Source organism: Argopecten irradians, chromosome 2 (genome assembly GCF_041381155.1).
Source record: "Argopecten irradians isolate NY chromosome 2, Ai_NY, whole genome shotgun sequence".
Classification (NCBI taxonomy): domain Eukaryota; kingdom Metazoa; phylum Mollusca; class Bivalvia; order Pectinida; family Pectinidae; genus Argopecten; species Argopecten irradians.
The window spans coordinates 12,913,930-12,932,139 of record NC_091135.1 but is presented as its reverse complement, the minus strand read 5'-3'; the positions used below and the strand labels follow the sequence as shown (position 1 = coordinate 12,932,139).

Below are 18,210 nucleotides of genomic sequence, written 5' to 3'. Positions count from 1 at the left end.
TCGTATTAGACTTTTTATTGTTTTGTTTCATGTTACGTTTTTTATTTTGCTTTTTCGTGTTCATTTTTAGGACCAACTACCTGCGAAATTCCGCTGAACGACGCCTTTTCGAGATGTAGAACTACGCGACCACATCAACAAGAAATCAGCCGTCATACATCATATCATAGGATAAAAGAGGCTCAGAATACTTAATAGTTTCTGGCAGACGAGATTAAAACCACTTTAATTATTTTGTATTTGCATATTACAGAGTTATCTGTCCCCGCGAGTATAGGTATTGATTATGGCGTCATACGTTTGCGCGAGCGTATCGTCATACTTTTCGGAGAAAACGATGTTAATTGCGCTCACAAAATAATGACGTAACAATCGATACCTACTCGCAAGGGAGCTAACTCTGTAATATGCAAAGACAGAATTATCGTTTTAGTCCTAAACCATGCAAAGTTTTGTAATTCTTTACATTCTTTAAAGCCGTCTTTTGAACAGACATTCAATAGCTTCAATGGTGCTTGCAAAAGTCACTGATATAGCAGTTTGATCACTTCAATATTTCGCCTTGTGGTTTCAAAAGTGAGACCTTTTAGAGTGTACATGTATTTACAAACTAAGATATAATTAAACTATCTCTAAAACGCACACTAGATTGTGGCTGTAATGTCAGAAAGGTTTAGGTGGTGTCACTTGACCTCCTATAGGTCGCATGTTCAATATCCACATACATTGTGATATTCCATTGGTGTCTTTCACCAGGAGCTCATAGTTGTTCCCATATGACCAAATCTTGATCAGCCTCTAAATGGCGATTGCTTTTAACAGTCATCAAAATAAAATCAACTTAAAGCGAAATTTAAATACACTTTACGTAATATCAATACATATATCGTTTGTATGTGGTTTTTGAAAACTTTTTATTTTACATGTATTTTTGATCAAAATTACAAAACACTTCAATTAAACGCCAGTCTTAGGGTGGACGGGAACTTAACCATCAGCAAATTACTGTATCATCATCAGAGTTTTTTGAAAGTTATTGTAATCTCTGAAATGTTCAATAATTCCGGATTCGTCAAACTTCAGACCATATTCTCCATTGATGTTTAGATACGTGCAGGACCCAAACCACCATCCACCGAACCTTCGAACAGCACAGTAGGTCGGGTTATCATTATCATAAGTGTAAAACTTCTCGCCGGAGTTATACTCGAACGTCTCGGAGTCAAATCCGGAAATATGATTTGAAACAGTCAGAGTGTATTGCTGACTAGCATTAGCCACAGAGAAGTTGCCATATTCGAGTGTCAACCACGTCCCGTTGTATGATTGCAGAAGAAATCGAACTTTCCTTTCTGGGTTACTAAGCTTGGATATTTTTTCAAGTCCTAGCCAGAACTCTCCGTTGAGGTCGCCGAAACCGTTTTCATAATCAGCGAAAGATCTATTGAACATCTCGGACCCGTCAAACCTGTGTTGGATAACTATCCATCCTCCGTCGCCATCTTGCATGTCACAATACACGTCATATCCGGTTCCATTATCTGGATGGATAGTATAGTTTCCGGACGTGTTGAAGCCGATCTTGTAGAGAGCGTTACAGTCTGAAAGATAGTAAATGAAAGTTTTAATGAACGATGCATGACTAATTGTAATTATATAGCCTACAAAAATATAATCGAACATCGTATCAGCCTTGTTATCCTATAAAACTGATGTAGGCTTCGTTATTGACAAGTTCATAACAAATATGTCTCTGTCGTTTGCGTTATAACCTGAACAAATGACGAGAAAAAATGAATTCCTAAATGGGCATAGCCATTTTTCCTTTGGCTTTTCTTCTTTCTTTGAAATAAAATATCGCTATTAGATTTTAGGATATTCTCGAGGTATCTGTTTCGCGCACCAAAACATGTGCAATTGATTTGTTGTGAAAAATACAAAAAGAAAAACTAAAACTTATTGCTTTGATCCATATCATTATAAGTAAACCCATGTTTGCCATATATCAATTGCGGCGAAAAAGTTACATTGAAAATCGCTTTTGATTGCGACATTATAATTTTGTCGCACATCTCATACTACGACCGTTCCAAAGTGATTCACAGGTATTTGATGTCGTGAAAAGCTATTAGAAAATTGTCAATTTTACTGTTAAAATTCATTTAAACTACATCAATCTTGATCGTTAAAATAAGACAGGAAAATAGCCGTGAAGGTCAATATCAGTTTCTTATAGTCTGTCTCTTATTACTTAAAACAAAAAGGACAAACAATACAGATGTAAGATCTGGTTATTTTGACCCTCCTTTGCACGTTTTAAACAAACCAATATGACAGTAACAAATAGTAAACTCAATATCATTGAAAAAAACAGACAATATTTTGTAATCATCGCCACTTAAAATTATATTTCTTGCGAATTACACTGTAACGATATGTCATGTAAACATTTGATATTTCAACATGGACATGTAACTTAATGATTAAGCTCCCCCAAAGCATATGTCGACCTATAAGAGAGCCGAAATTTAGGGATCATATATTCCTGGTTTTGAATAAAGCGCCTTCAATCGTCGCCATGTTCAGTACCTTCGGGTTTTACGGAATTCCGAATCGTATCACGTGACTGACGTCCACACGAGACCTGCACATGGTGATCCTGGTAACTAGCGTAAGCGCACATGTGTTTGTTTACGTTTTCCTTATGGCTAATATGAGCGAATCATGCTGGTATATGTCCACAAAGCGAGTATTCGAAACACATTGCCGTAATTCAATATTGTGCGTATCAAATATTGTAATGTGCGAGCATTATTTTCTTTATAAACATGTTTTGTTTACGAAAAATTGTTGACATTTTCTCTTGGTTTCACAACTCTTCGAGATTGTAGCGACGATGTTCGGAAAAGTTCGGAATGATTCGGCATCTTACGAGCCTATTTATCACGTGTACACGTTAAAAAAGATTTTTTGATTTTATAATTGAAAATACTTCCAGTGCTGTAACTTTATAAAAAAAATAGAAAGTTTAAGCCTCAGACAGACGGAGAAAATGTGTATAACACTGTAAGGTTTTCACTATGACAAAAAGACCGAAGTGATAGACCATACAACTTTAATAGAGCGTATTTCTGTATATTGTAGGGATAAAATAACTCTACTAAATAGCGTTAAAATATACAAATATAAAAACTGTGTCTGCAAGAAGATGGAATTTTTTCGGGATGCAATTAATTTTTTTTGTAATTTTAACTTGAATTAAAATGAGAAGCTCAAACTTTTCAAAAGTGGTAATGGTGTAAAGTAAGTAACTTTGCTACTGAAGAAAATACTAAATCGTCTGCTCCTGTTTTTGACAGTTAAAAATCAAGATCAGGAAGAAGATCGTTTTATTTTTCAAAGGAAGAAACAGCAGACATGCAGTCGAAGTCGAATATAATAGGGTGAATGATATCACCTCTTTCTGTGTACATGTCAACCGGAAACCAAAATGTTCGATGTGTGTGAAATGGAGCCCCAGAGATGGAGTAATCAAGGAAACTGTTTTATTACGAATTTATACAATGTATGGGGACATTTTTTTCAGATTACCATTGCACAACACCAGTATTCATCCCGTAGCTTTTTTTAGACAATGGGAATAACTGTTTCAAAGTGTGATCAAATTCATGTTCTTTTTGACCGGAAACGACGAAACAAATTATTTACCTTCACAGAAATCATCGAAGCATGAACGAGTTTCTTCCCCCAGTTGTGGACAAGAAGTCATCAATTTGTTGTTGACGTCACGGCACTTCCGGTAACGCACCTGCTGAGCTCGACCGCATTTTGTTGGGCACGGTGTCCATGATCCCCAGGGGTCAAAGGTCACTCCGGGGACCGCAGTAGTAGGATTTGGAGTGAAAGGGAAGGTGATGTGGTTGGTGACTAGAGTAGAAATTAAAATTAATTATATAAGGTCATGAAAATTATTTAAAATGTTTTTAAACATAAGAGAACATTAGAGTAGATGACATCTATCGTTTGAGATTCACAAGATGTAGGCGTTTAGAGCAACAAATGTTAATATATAAGTATTTGGTAAACATGTTTTTAATTATATAGGTAAAAAAAAAACTTTGTTGTTACCTGGAGCTTGTGTTATCACATTTGAACCGGAAGTGGAAATATTCTGAGAGCATGCGTAGTTACAGAAGTCACCATCACAACACAGGTTACATCTACTAAAGGTATTAATACGTTTTTCAGAGACATCCCTCCCCACTAAAAGATGTGAATGAGCCTGGCATTCCTGGTAAACACACAAAACATATAAAACGTAATTACTTCTAAATTAGTGCTGGTTTTGTTCTTTTTACTCGATATACGTCAATAAAAGTTCCGACAAAGAAGACACTACGCCGAAGGGTATATTTTGTACAACTCTGCAACACCTACAAATCAAAAGCAATTGTGAGATTTGCGATAGTATGAAATCGATGTATGTACATATAAGTATGCCGACATTTTTTTGCGTAATGTCAAGTCGTTCACGACTTTTATTTGCTCTGAGGAAAAGGCTACAGAATTAGGTTCCCACCATTTGATGTCTACAAGTGAGGGATACATTACCTGGTTAATGTTTTATAAAGATACCAGCAAACAGAAAAAAAATACTGCTACAGTATATTAATAGTTGTCCTCGTTTAAATGCGTGGGATAGATTTGCAAATTTATATTGTGTCGTTGATGTATTAGAAGAACCAAAAATGACCAGAAAGATGCCATCGATTTTCGCGCAAGAGCTTGATTATAAATGTCATTTCAAGAAAAGATCGAGTTGTTCATTTAGCAACAATAGATATATTTAGATATATCTTATATTTTTAAGTCGGAATTAATTTAATACGTAAAATGATCTCGGAATTCCAAATAAACTAGTCAATGCGTTGATGCTGTAAGGAGATTAATAAATTAGTTGAACTGATTTAATAGTCTAAGAAAACACTTCGTATCAAAACTACATACAGTTTTCAAAACGAGGTAATACAGTTCAACAATGAGTTCCGTGCGACGTTGTCATTTTGTCCTTAAGTTTTATTTTCCTCATTTAGACCTGTGATTAAAGGGACATCGTTCACCCTTCCGACATGCTTGGTTATATAGCAGTATGAATTGTACCTATTCCCCACTGCACGATCGTAAAAGGCGACTAAATTAACTATAATTTTTTCTATTTTTCCTACTGAATTTCATCTTCCTTTCATCTACCTAAATACACTTTTTGCGCTCTATTGAGCGCTTGCCCCTGTGAAATGTGAAGAAGGCTCAGGGTTCTGTCCGTTAATAGGATGTTAATGTAATCCACCAACCATCCAAATCTTTTAAGTTGTATCTCTAAGCTGTAGTTTATGAAACCTTTGTTTATCTATTAAAAATGGAATACTGCCATTTCGTGATTTATGGTTTCTAAGAAGATTAGTAACATTTGCCAGGCTGCGTTCAAAATCATTAAGGTCATAACGAAATCACTAATACGCACTGGCGAAAATCTAATATCTGGTGAGATTTATGTCGACAAGTATTTACGTAGGAGCCACTAATATTTTTCATTAAGTGTGATTTTGCTTCTCTTAACATATCAACGAAAAATCGATAACATTTACGATTGCTTCATGAGATATTAAAAGCGATATTGCAAATCTGGACAAAAATGGACACATGGGAGTGCGTAGCACGTGCACAGAGAGCATTCGTTCTACTCCTTGTACAACAAAGAATAGAGAGCAATGCTATTGTGCAATCTAGACAGCTTGGGCTTAGAAGAATATGGAACAATAAAATTACAGGCGAGAATGATTTTATATTTCTTACATAACGTTAACAGCTAGTTGAATAAAAATCCCCATTTCACTAAATTCCTAAATAATGCATTTCTACATTTATCAATGCAACGTTTTCTGCGAAAAGTCTTTTAAGAAAGAAAAACTTTATTCATGCTGAGAACTATAATCATTCTATGGACAGGCATGCGACTGATACATTTAGATTTGTTATAAAAATCAATTTATCATTTTCAGTTCAATTCACAATTTCATGATTAGGAAGTGATGACGACAAAGAATAATTTTGATATCTTGTTAAACATATTGAAGCAGTATCTTTCTAGCACGACCAACTCCGTAGGTCGTATATCAAGTAAGTCAATTGTTGGGGCGGTGTTTGAAAACATATCTAACAAATAGTGTATGATTAGCTCTGAAGGACAATAAATGTCACCTTTAGATATTCTATGTTGTCTCGACGCACTATATAACTGCTATACATTGACATTTTATATGACTGTTATAAGGAAGGCAGCACTGTTTACTCAGAATAGCAGGAAACAAAACGTAGGCGAGTACACATCTGCACCTGTCTGTTTCAAATAGTAAGAAAATCGTCATAGAAAGATTTTAATTTGTGGCTTTGGTGGTTCAACTAAAATCAACTTCAAAACACTCAAAGGAAATGCATGTGCAAGAAATCACAACCTTGACTGTCGGGTTACACGAATGACAATGACAAATTTTGACATAACACCTAACAAACGTATGAAATGAAGCTATGGCGAATATTATAAGAGTCTCAAGAGCTGGATTACTTACATTGGAATTCGTCAAGTAATGAATGTTTGGTATTAAGTTTATTTTTTTTTTAGTTTACGTCAAAATGGTAGTCAATGTTATGTGGGAACGTGTCAGGTTTATGAAGTGACGAAAACCCGGCTAGAATTTTCGAGAAAAATCACCGCCCTACGGTTAGAATATTACAGCTGCTCTACGAGGGTTTTTCTACACCTTTACCACTAACATGTATGACTTTGTGTGATATTTATTTTCATAAATCAACGTTGACAGCATGCTGATAATTCACGTTGCTTAAACCAGGTCTTCAATTTACGAGTATTAAAGATAAGATTCTAATCCTATTGACTGAATACTGAATTTCTATACTGACGTATTTCTTTATCCACTTATGCTTTGAAAGGCGATAAGAGGCCCATATGAATAGCATCGTTTCAAAATTGCACTATTTCATCCCACGCATACCTAAACAATAAGTTTCAATAGAATTATGGAGATTATTAGAAATTGTGTTGCTATGGTGATTGATAAAAACACACTATAGTTATTGTCCGGAGGCGTTTTATTGTATGTTACCGACACTATAAATTTGTATCCATCCTTCCATTAGGGTATGTTATATAACCGGATTTGATCAACCTGTATCAATGTATTTTATTGATGACAAATTATTTAATACGATTTAATACGATAAATAATGGACGTAGGATGCAAACCTCTATGTCCATATCATATAAATATACAGAATTTTTTTAACAATAACTTCGGGTGTACAATTGTTATTTTCAATATGTGTAGTTGTTTATATCTAAATTGTTATTTCAAACTCCTACATATTGTTATTCAGCAGTATAGGAGCTGTTGTTTCATGATGAAATTGCATGGTGTTGTCGGCGGAGCAGAAGGTAACATATATATATATATACTTAAGCTTCTAAGTGTACCATTCTTAGTACTAAGGTAAGAAGTAGATTCAACCTAGTAAAGTTACTGTGATTGTAATGTGATAATACAACGGAATTCTGATTGTGATGGAATAATTCTCCCCTGAATAGATGACGTTAATATATTAAAGAACGCAATTAATTTCTGTTTTAAAAAGTTTTTTCGTAAGATGCACGTCAGAACAATCATGTTTTGCAATCAGTTATATAACATAAAAGAATTCATAATCATAAAATCAATAACATTTTGTGTGAATGGATGATGGGCAACTTGTAATGGCTGCCAATATCATCAACGAAGACAATTTTATATTCACGACTGTTTTAAGAGGAATGACAGATGATCTTGTGGATCGGAATGATACTTAATCATGGATATGCCATAACCGAGTGTTAGTGCAGACAGGAGAGTAGGTGAAATTGAAATTCCGTATACAGCGAAATAATAAACCCGACATAAAACAGTCACGTGTCCCTGAAGGACAGACAAATAAGTCATTTTCGTCACTTTAGATATAGAAAATAATTTACAGAAGCGGTTTATAGCGTTTTTTATTTTATACAAAACAACTAGGTTTAAATAAATAGCATTTTCCTGAAACAAAGCAAAATGTCACCTAAGTAACAATTGCTTTTCTAAGCAGGAGGTGCATTATGTTAATGTTATACATTCCAAGACTGTAGCCGCTTCTCAGATGCATCTTATTGCATATACACTATACGAAGTTAGTGTGTGTAGTTCTATACAAGATATGTGAGAGGTTGACGTGGACTGGGATCAGATATGAATTTTATGATATTGTTTTCGGAGAAAATATTCTCATCGGTTTTCTTACAAAAGATACCAGTTTCCCCCACATTAGATATATGTATGATTTCCCCAACTTTCGATACTCACCTTTTTACATAAGAAAAAAACACTTACCAGCTTGCCCCGACAGCCGCTAATGAATTGCCTACCAAACCCATCCACCTTTTCTTGTATACCACAAACCTAGAGACAAAATAGCGGCTATTATTATTTCAGTGTCTGTTACAATTTTTCACAAGTGTTAAGTGCACATCGGGTATCACAGTTACGATATTGGAAGTATTACAGGGTTAATGTTTTAAGTTCTAAGTATTTCGTTATACGCATGACACAACAATGATTTAATTTTAAAAACAAAACGGAATGACAAAGTGGAAATTCAACATAGGTGACGCTCAATGGCGTCGTGATTCTATTTGGGGGGAAAGCTGGGCACCAGTAAGTTGGAACCAAGGACTCTTTAGTGTAGAAGAAGCATTAGGATCTATCAGTTACTTTCTTTAGTCACTACGGAGTAATCCATGTAAGTCTGGTAGGTCAGACTCACTCATGAACGTCATAGTAGATTTATAACCATTAGCAAATCGATTATCCATTACGAGATTGAACATTTTAAAGACATCTTTATGAATTAGATAACAAATATCTACATACAAATAATAAATAAACAGATACAATAAGTAAATAGAAAATAAATAAATGAAAATTTATTGAATAAATCATGAATAATTTACCAGATAAAATAGATTGGTTAAAATGGGATGTATATGTGTTTTCCCGGGAGAGGAAGCGTAGAGTACTATCAATAATAATTATACTGTATACATGTACAAATAATGTATCATTATAAAGTCACATAAATTGCGTCAGGTAAGCATAAAAGTATCGTTTGTCGTGACGCACAAATTATCATCACTGACCGTGTACTATAACTCCTAATAAATATTTACATGTGTATAGTATTTCACACTTCAGTGAACAAACAAATACCATTGTTATAACTGATTACACACCGATAAAGCACAGTGTCATTATCTATCTGTTTAAAACGAGATCGAACAAGATAGGAATACATAAGGGCGACTTATATGATGTTTCTGATTCATAGAATAGTGTTATGAATAATCTGTAATGTCTTTCAACTTCGTATAATTTATAATTAATAACTCTCAAAACAATAATTGTTCTGTAACATTCCGGTATGTGTGTTTACCAGCTAGTACATGAATTTTCTCTCATGGTTCATTGTCAATAAAAAACCCAAATTATTTCTCTATTTAATGTAGCCATCTAATAACCACAAATTTTGCTCAGTAAAATCATTTGTCTTTCGGCCTAAGGATACCGGCTTTTAATAGGCTACAAAATGGGCTTTACAATCATGGTGATTTTCTGAGATACAAATCGCATTTGAAAATTGCTTTTGTCAATGCGGGATCTTATCAAACTCTTCTCGTCAAAGGCTCATAAAAAGCTAAACTCCCATTTAATCGTATTTTTATTTTACTAAAATCTTTAATATGCTGCATTAAAAATCCAATGTAAATATTCTGTACCTGGTCCAGATCACATATACTGAGTTGTTCACATTCACTGGGGTCGGACTGATGTTCACAGGCGAAACAGTATGGTCCTCTATAAGGTCGTAATATAGGCCCTGACAAACGAGAAAATTAAATACACACATTTCACAGATTCAAATGACAAATGAAATATTTCACTGATTGAATCTCTTCCTACCATGACAAGCTATAGATTAATTAAATGCAGACGTATTTCATTGCATAACTTCATTATGGATTCAACACAGGTAAGCATACGTTGTTGGCTGTAAAAATACTCCTTAATTAACGTCTGCATGCCAAACAAAATCGCATTTCGCATTCGTGTTGTCTTGTGAATTACTATGAGTGAGAGGATGTGTCCAATATCGCCATACTTTATAACACATATGGACCTGTCTTATCGGTACAAATGGCATAAGAATATATATGTTGACTGTTGTATGAATTATAAGGTGACTTGAGTTCAGAAACTGTTCTCGTTTTTTTATTTAATTTATTAGCGTTGTTCTTCATGGTACATTGGTCTGATGCTGACAGCCCACCTTGTTGAGAAAAGTTTTAGTTTCTGTCCCCGAAAGTGGATTTGTATAAAGCACACACTTTGCATATCTTCATAGGGCCGAATCTGCTTCGTTAACAAAACATTAGCTTCCTTTTAAGCAATTTTGAATAATTTAATATCATCGTTTCTGATTAACAGGATTTGCCTTTGGGGAAATACTTTATCGATTGTTTTAATTAATTTGTTTGGATATGTTTTCACTGTAGTGTACGAATTCGAATGGTATCTGCCCCTATTTTATTACAGGAAAGGTCACTAAATTTTTAACTATTTGGTTTGGATTATAGACACTAAGCAACACACCCCAACCGGTCACATTTACGAGCGGACCAGTCGTCTAACTCCCTTAATGCTGAGCGCTAATGAGGGGCAGAAACTGCCACTTTTATAGGCTATGTTGTGCCAAGGAACAGAACCCAGAGCATACCTCACGATCGCTCGACCGAAGGCCAAATGAGAGGCGATGTCAATGGAGACATCAGGAAGTTAATTGAAAAAAAAAAGAGAAAATATATCCTAAATTAAATTGCCTTATATTAAGCAATAGAAACAGCAGGTAAAACCTGCAGGGCTAATTTTGAATCATATATGTAACATTTTTTCATCGTCCGCTTTGAGGTTTTTGACACGGTAACGTTTCTGTTTATGTTTTATGTCAAGCAAGCATAATATGATACATGCTCTATTACCATTATAATGTGACCGGGTTGTGCATGGTGCCGTTCTCCAACATGGTGCGGTAAGGTAACATTATCGATAGGTAAAAGGTACGTTATAACAGGGAGACAAAAAGCGAAAATACAGTAGTCTTTCAGAGCACACAATTCTGACACCGCTTCCACTTCGTCTTTTTCATATATTTTATGTATTTGTAGAGAGTGATATAACACTAGTTTTGTTGCTATACTGTCGATCAATACTTAGTCGTTCTCCCTCTTTAAGGCCTAGAATAACGACGATATTGTTTCCATAAAAATCAAATTTGAATTTTGTTAACTGGTACTGTGATACCTGAGTCGCCACACCCTTTGTTGTTACACATGTTTCCTTGGCAACACTCCCGACACGTGACAATTCCATGTGCAGTGTGATCCGTGACGTCACTCTTCAAACAAGTCTATACAGAAATTGGTGCTTATTATCAATATTAATCAGAAATCGAAATATGTATCAAAATGAACAACATGGCGAAGACCGTTAAATTCGCGTGAATCACTATGCGGATTTTTGGCCACAACGAAAGTTTGGGGTCCTTGGATAAAGAGACCAATAAATCTAAGTTTGTGGAGGAACAATCTGATTGACATGATGAAGATGAAAAACTTACAACACTCATTGTACTTGGGACTACTTATAGACTACATGTATAATATTAAAATCCGTTTCAAGTAAGCATATATATCAGAATACTTACTATGCGTATATTTAAAGAATTAAACACATTGGTCTTACCTGATTGTAAATGCACCCAGAAGTATACTTGATGTGCCCACTATTGGTAAGGATTCTCTCAACGTAGCATACCTAGAAAGTGATACGAATGTGAAGTGTAACAAAGAAATATTTATTTTACTGTAGCCGATGTCGCACAAAAATCCAGAATATCTTACATAGCGATACTGCAATGGGTTTTTTCAAAGTCAAGATGACGTAATTTACCGTATACATGTACATACTAAAACCACGTTTCAATGTCAAAATGTAATAGGTAAATAATGAAGAAGATTATCTTATTATTCGAATATTCCTTATCCCATGTCCACTTTTTAACTTTGAAAAGAGGATCCATTCCATAAACACTTTATCATTAAAAAATAATCATAAATTAAGAAGGACGTTTGGTCCAGTAAAATAATGAGACAATGAATGCCGACCTACCTGGTGCTCCCCACATCTCTCCGTGAAGTCACAGAAATGTGCCTGGGATGAAGAGGAACAGGAGAAACACAGAGGACCTGTCGCTCCTAAGAAAATACCATAAAGGTTACAGATATTGTGTCTGGATGTTGAGGAACATAAAAAATAATGAGAACCTGTTGCTCCTAAGAAAATACCAGGAAGGTTAACTGTGTATATGGTGTGTTGCGTGTATGAAATGCGTGGTACGTGTTTTGGGAGACTGCAGTACGTTGATGTTGTCTTCTTGTATAGTTCTTTTATAGTGCTATATCACTGAAGCATGCAGCCGAGGACACCAAGCAACACATTATACTGACAACGGGCGAACCAATCGTGCTGAGCGCTAAGCAGGAGCAGAAACTACCACTTTTACAGACTTTGGTGAGTCTCGGCCAGGGGAGAGAACCCAGAGCCTTCCTTACAGGCTTAACTCAAGGCCAAAAGTGAGGAAGTGCCAATGGAGGCATCATAGGGAGGGAAAAAAAAGAGAAAAAATAAGATCCTAAATTTAGTCGCTTAACGCCCTACCTGCAGGGCAGTAGTCCCGTACAATGCATACCATCGATGTAATTTGTTGCGTTGATATGGATATATTTTATGAATTTTAATGGTGTATATATGTTAACCTTAATGGAAGTAATACAATACTTGGGAAAGGATCATGTATGGTTTGGGGTTTGGCCTCCAAATCCGTCAAATTTTTCAAACGTGTAAAGTGATTACGTTGTTGAATTTCAGATATCTAGCACATCCGGGATATTATTGATATGTTATATATATGTGTCATTGCAGTTATAGTTGCTATTGTAACCATCCGAAATACATCTATGCAAAGATTAAGCTAATATGACAATTTGGTCATTTTTTCTCTTATTTGTGCTAAATTTTTCATCTAGGAATCGTAGAGCATCCTTGAACAAACTTTATATTTCTCCTGAAGATGTGCCTATATATTTCCAGTAAATATGAAGATTGTTCTAGGAGTGTGCTCTATTGTTACTTAGAAATAACTACCAAAAAATAGGCGAAAAATGACCAATTTTCACTTTCGCGGATTACATATGCTTTGAGTCCTTTTTGGCCCCCAAAATAAATCAAATTTTCAAAATTGTGGTTGTGCTTTAATCTTTAGTACATCCTAAATTCAACTTTAATGACTCCTTTCTAATCTACGAGCTGTATTTGCCATGGTAACCATCCAAAATATGCACAAATTATGAAAAAGTGGATTTTGACAATTTTGGTCATTTTGTGTTTAGGTTTCCTATATGAAACTTTAGAGTGCCTCCTTGAACAAACTTAATATATACTGAGGGTATGTATGCACTTCCAATACATCTGTAGGAGAAATATTTAGTTTGTTCAAGGATGCGCTCTATGGTTTCTAAACTATCAATTTTGCAGAAAATGGCCAAAATTTCCACATTTTCATAATTAATGCATATTTCGAGTGGATATCACGGCAACTGGAGCTGCAAAATTAGAAAACTATCATAACAACTAAATTAAAGATGTACTAAATATGTCATATCTAACAATTTAAATACTAAATAACAGTTTTGAAAATTTGATGGATTTGGAGGCCAAAAAGGGCCAAAACCATACATAGTCCTTTGTATGAATTGTGTTAGCCCATTATAACCAATAAATGTGTTGTGGGCTCACGACTAGATGAATTAAGTTTACCATAATGTGATAGAACTGTTCATAAACAACCGTATGTCTTACGTAAAAGTGGCAACAAATATTTGGCATTAAGAAGTGCATTACACAGTTCCAACGTATCGAAATGGGAAGAAACCTATCATCATCTTATACTTAAAAAGGCATAGATATATAAACCTTAACTGAACCTAAAGCTAGAGTGCAAAGGTCAAAATGTAATTCAGATAAAAATGACTTGTCTGTATTTTTTCGCGATCTTGGTCCAACAATCGCTCCACTAATAATGATGTTAAAAGATATTTTAAAATGGTATATAAAGGAACTAGTGATGTTATGTGTGACGTTGGTTTTTATGTCAGCTCAAGAGTAAAGAACAGAAATAGGAAGATGGATTCTATTGTGTAATGTACAAGATATAGAAAACGAATTTCATTTTATTTCTAGATGTTTGAAACTTTACGCAAGAAAGGCATCAAACCTTATTACTACTGAAACACTAACCTTTATCAGCTTATAAAACTTTTGACAACTAGGAACAAAAAAGATATTTGGAATTTTGCAAACTTAAGAATTTGCTTTATGATTTATTGAGGTAACTTTTTTCATTCAGTACTTACAGAATATGTGTGTTGATGGGGATGTGTGGTTAGTGTAAATGTAATTGCTATTATACGTCTGTTGTGCATGTAAAACGAACATTTATAAACCATTTTGAAGAAAAGTTCGATTTTATACTATTTATTTACTATTTATGTGTATAGTTAAGATCCTGACTGTTACTTAACTTGCTCACAGTTTTCTCTAAAATGACCAAAAATGATTTTTTTTCGCTAAATTTCGACAAAAATATCTATCTAAAAGTAATATAAATCATTCCGCTATATGTACATAAATAGCATACTTAACACTAAAATAAGAGGAATTCAATTCAATTCAAATTTATTGCTTCCTTACATCCATAAAAAAGGGATCGATAGCAAAACATACATGTACATAACACACAGTAGTTCAAAACAACAACTTAAACATTTATCAAGCCAGCTTTCCTCAGTTCAAATGACTTTTTAACAAAGAGGCTTAAATCCTGCAGAAGTTTTAGATCATTAGACAAGGCAATCTACTTTTAAACTTGAAGATCTGGCTGCCAAACGAGGTGTTATAGCATATTTTACCATATTACTTTTGACCCCAACATTTTGGTATCGTGGTGTCAAGCCACATCAAGAAATACTCACTGAATCCCAAAACCCGACATAAGCCACCGGACTATATGTTTACACAGATACTCGTTTAAGGAATTAAAAGAACATGCGTTAGCTATTTACCTGCACGTGGAGCGAGACTTATCAGCATGAAAACGATAACAGTCTTCATTGTTTCACTTACAGATGAAAGAAGACAGACTAGGTTTGTATACGGAGTTCTGTAGATTAAGAATAATGCTTATCAGTTGATATGTCTAGGAGAGTTATTGACCTATATTAGGGACGGCAAAGACTACAGATGTCCGTACTGCGGACGAAAGGTGGGATGTACCTATTCTGATATTGTTATGACCGATTCCGTCTTTTCCAGTTTGCTTCACTGTTTGGCACCAAATCTGAATCCATACAATGCCAATCTGAAGTCACACTATACTAATATGAAGTCATACTATGTCAATTTGAAGTCATTAAATGTCAATATGAATCCATACCACGTCAATCTGAAGTCGTAGCATGTCGATATGAAGTCATATTATGTCAATATGAAGTCATATCATGCCAATCTGAAGTCGTACCATGCCAATCTGAAGTCATATCATGTCAATTTGAAGTCATCTTTGCCAATATGAAGCCATACCATGCCAATTTAAAGTCATATCATGTCAGTATAAAGTCATATCATGTCATTTTGAAGTCATCTTTGTCAATTGAAGCCATGAAGCCATACCATGCCAATTTAAAGTCATATCATGTCAATATGAAGTCATATCATGACAACATGAAGTCATACTATGTCAACATGAAGTTATTCTGTGTCAATATGAAGTCATACCATGTTAAACCATAGATTGTGTATTGAAATGGATAACGAAATCAGTTTAGGCAGTCTGCGAACATCACTGTATTTAATCGCTGTTTTGTCAAGTATATGTCAGTTACGGAGAACAAATCGGTAAAGTGTCCGACATTGTACAAATAAACCCCTACCTTTAAGTCGCATGGGAGTGATGGATGATGTTTTTGATATTTTTAATTTATTAGATACATAATATGCCGCCTCATCAAACTTATTTAATTGTGAAGAAAATTTCTTCTCACAAAATTGTACTTCTGTCAAACATATAACTACATCAAATCAGAGTAAGGCAGTCAATTGATACACACCAATAGCTGAAATACCCGGGTGTAAAAACGTTTGTTGTGGACAAACCGAGATCAGGTGAACCAATATTGACCAACATGATGATTATCTGTATTTCTGTATCGGGGGATGGCTAAACGTGCCACAATATGTCACGGTGTTAACAGATCTGATATGACAATCGCTTCTCATTAATTTCCATTGTCACCATTTATGTTATCTTTTCTGTTTCACTTGAAGTGGTCGTCATAGAAACGATCAGACATTTTGTTGCTTTACTCTTAAAACACGGTTGGCCATTTCGCAGGATAGGAACTTCACATCGTAACCAGCCATATCTGGAAGGCTTAACAGGATAGGATCCTCACAACACAACCAACCATCTCTGGACGGCTTAACGGGATAGGACTCTCATAACAGAATCAACCATCTCTGGACGGCTTAACGGGATAGGAATCCCACAACACAACCAACCATCTCTGGACGGCTTAACGGGATAGGACTCTCACAACACAATCAACCATCTCTGGACGGCTTAACAGAATAGGAATCTCACAACACAATCAACCATTTCTGGAAGGCTTAACAGGATAGAGTCCTCACAACACAACCAACCATCTCTGGACGGCTTATAACAGGTATATTAGTTAAGAGTGACATTAACGACCCACCATTTTATGTGATAATCTGAGAATTTACTTTTATCTCAAAAAGTTTATCGAGATACGGTCAGCGATTCCGTGTGATACAAACAACCCAAATTGCTTTTAGTCATTCCTAGGGAAGGACCATCGGAACCATGGTACAGTCACGTGGTATTCTGGTTATCCTGATGATGATCAGTCTTGCGTCGTGTCAAACATCAGATGACGTTAAAGCATTGCTGACTGATCTCTTCAAGACAAATTCCTACAACAAGATTGTACGGCCTGTTTACCACCAGGCAGATGAAGTGACAGTGTACGTCGACCTATTTCTTGCCGGAGACATCTATCTGGATGAGGTAACAGGGAAAATGACTTTAAATGCATATCTAGGGCTTTCTTGGTATGACGAACATCTTACGTGGTCGAAAGATGATTATAATGGTGTCAAAACTGTATATATCCCTCAGGATGACATCTGGAAACCGGATATTATACTAGAAAATAATTTTAACAAACTGGAAGCGTTCGGTGATGCGTCTATCTTAACTTCGGTGTATAGCACAGGAGAAGTGGTCTGGGTGCCTTTTGAACTCTTCTTTACTATTTGCCACATTGATGTTACAGACTTCCCGTTTGATATACAGATCTGCACTCTTCAGATTGCCATGCTTGCGACACGCGTTGATGAAGTCACTCTTGATATTGGCTCCGAAGGTATCAATTTTGATGCATTTGAGGACAGCGGTGAATGGCATCTTCTCTCCTCATCAATAAAGTTGGACACATCAGGTACTCATGGGGCGTCAGTCACCTAGTCATTCACGCTGAAAAGACGCCCCGAACATTATATCTACAACATTATCATACCTTTGATATTTTTCTCCGTCCTGGCAATATTTACTTTTGTTATACCCAATGCTAGCGGTGAGAAGACTGGGTTTTGTATGTCCGTGTATCTGACTTTCGCCGTATTCCTGACCCTGATTGGGGACAGCCTCCCAATCACGCCCACCCAGTCTGTGTTGAATGTATATCTCCTATTCCTGCTGTCTGTCGGCACTATCATCGTCATAGTCATGGTCACCCAGTTAAGGATCAGCCATTGGGACAGTGACACGCGTAAGATCTCGTCTTCACTCAAAGGTCTCGTGAGATTCAGCAGGAGA

At 35.5% G+C, this 18,210-nt stretch overlaps 2 protein-coding genes across 2 annotated transcripts; one reads left to right on the top strand and one right to left on the bottom strand.

Moving 5' to 3' along the window:
- Window positions 1-848: 848 nt before the first annotated feature.
- Window positions 849-15,470, bottom strand: LOC138316885 (uncharacterized). Its single transcript, XM_069258532.1, has 9 exons — window positions 15,377-15,470; window positions 12,366-12,451; window positions 11,940-12,011; window positions 11,499-11,604; window positions 9,917-10,017; window positions 8,475-8,543; window positions 4,129-4,291; window positions 3,709-3,927; window positions 849-1,601 (listed from the first exon to the last, which is right to left on the bottom strand). Exons 1-9 carry the CDS (start codon window positions 15,423-15,425, stop codon window positions 1,003-1,005), a joined length of 1,464 nt encoding a protein of 487 aa, XP_069114633.1. The 5' UTR covers window positions 15,426-15,470; the 3' UTR covers window positions 849-1,002.
- Window positions 15,471-17,196: 1,726 nt separating this feature from the next.
- Window positions 17,197-17,859, top strand: LOC138316444 (acetylcholine receptor subunit alpha-1-A-like). The gene has a single exon (XM_069258139.1). The coding sequence runs from the start codon at window positions 17,197-17,199 to the stop codon at window positions 17,857-17,859; it is 663 nt and encodes a 220-aa protein (XP_069114240.1).
- The last annotated feature ends 351 nt before the right edge of the window (window positions 17,860-18,210 follow it).

Coding starts and splice junctions, on each gene's coding strand:
- LOC138316444 (XM_069258139.1), top strand. CDS start 17,197: ATGGTACAGTCACGTGGTATTCTGGTTATCCTGATGATGATCAGTCTT.
- LOC138316885 (XM_069258532.1), bottom strand. CDS start 15,425: ATGAAGACTGTTATCGTTTTCATGCTGATAAGTCTCGCTCCACGTGCA. Junction 11,605..11,939: donor CTGGGTGCATTTACAATCAG/GTAAGACCAATG, acceptor ATTTCTGTATAG/ACTTGTTTGAAGAGTGACGT. Junction 1,602..3,708: donor CTTCGATGATTTCTGTGAAG/GTAAATAATTTG, acceptor ACTATCTTTCAG/ACTGTAACGCTCTCTACAAG.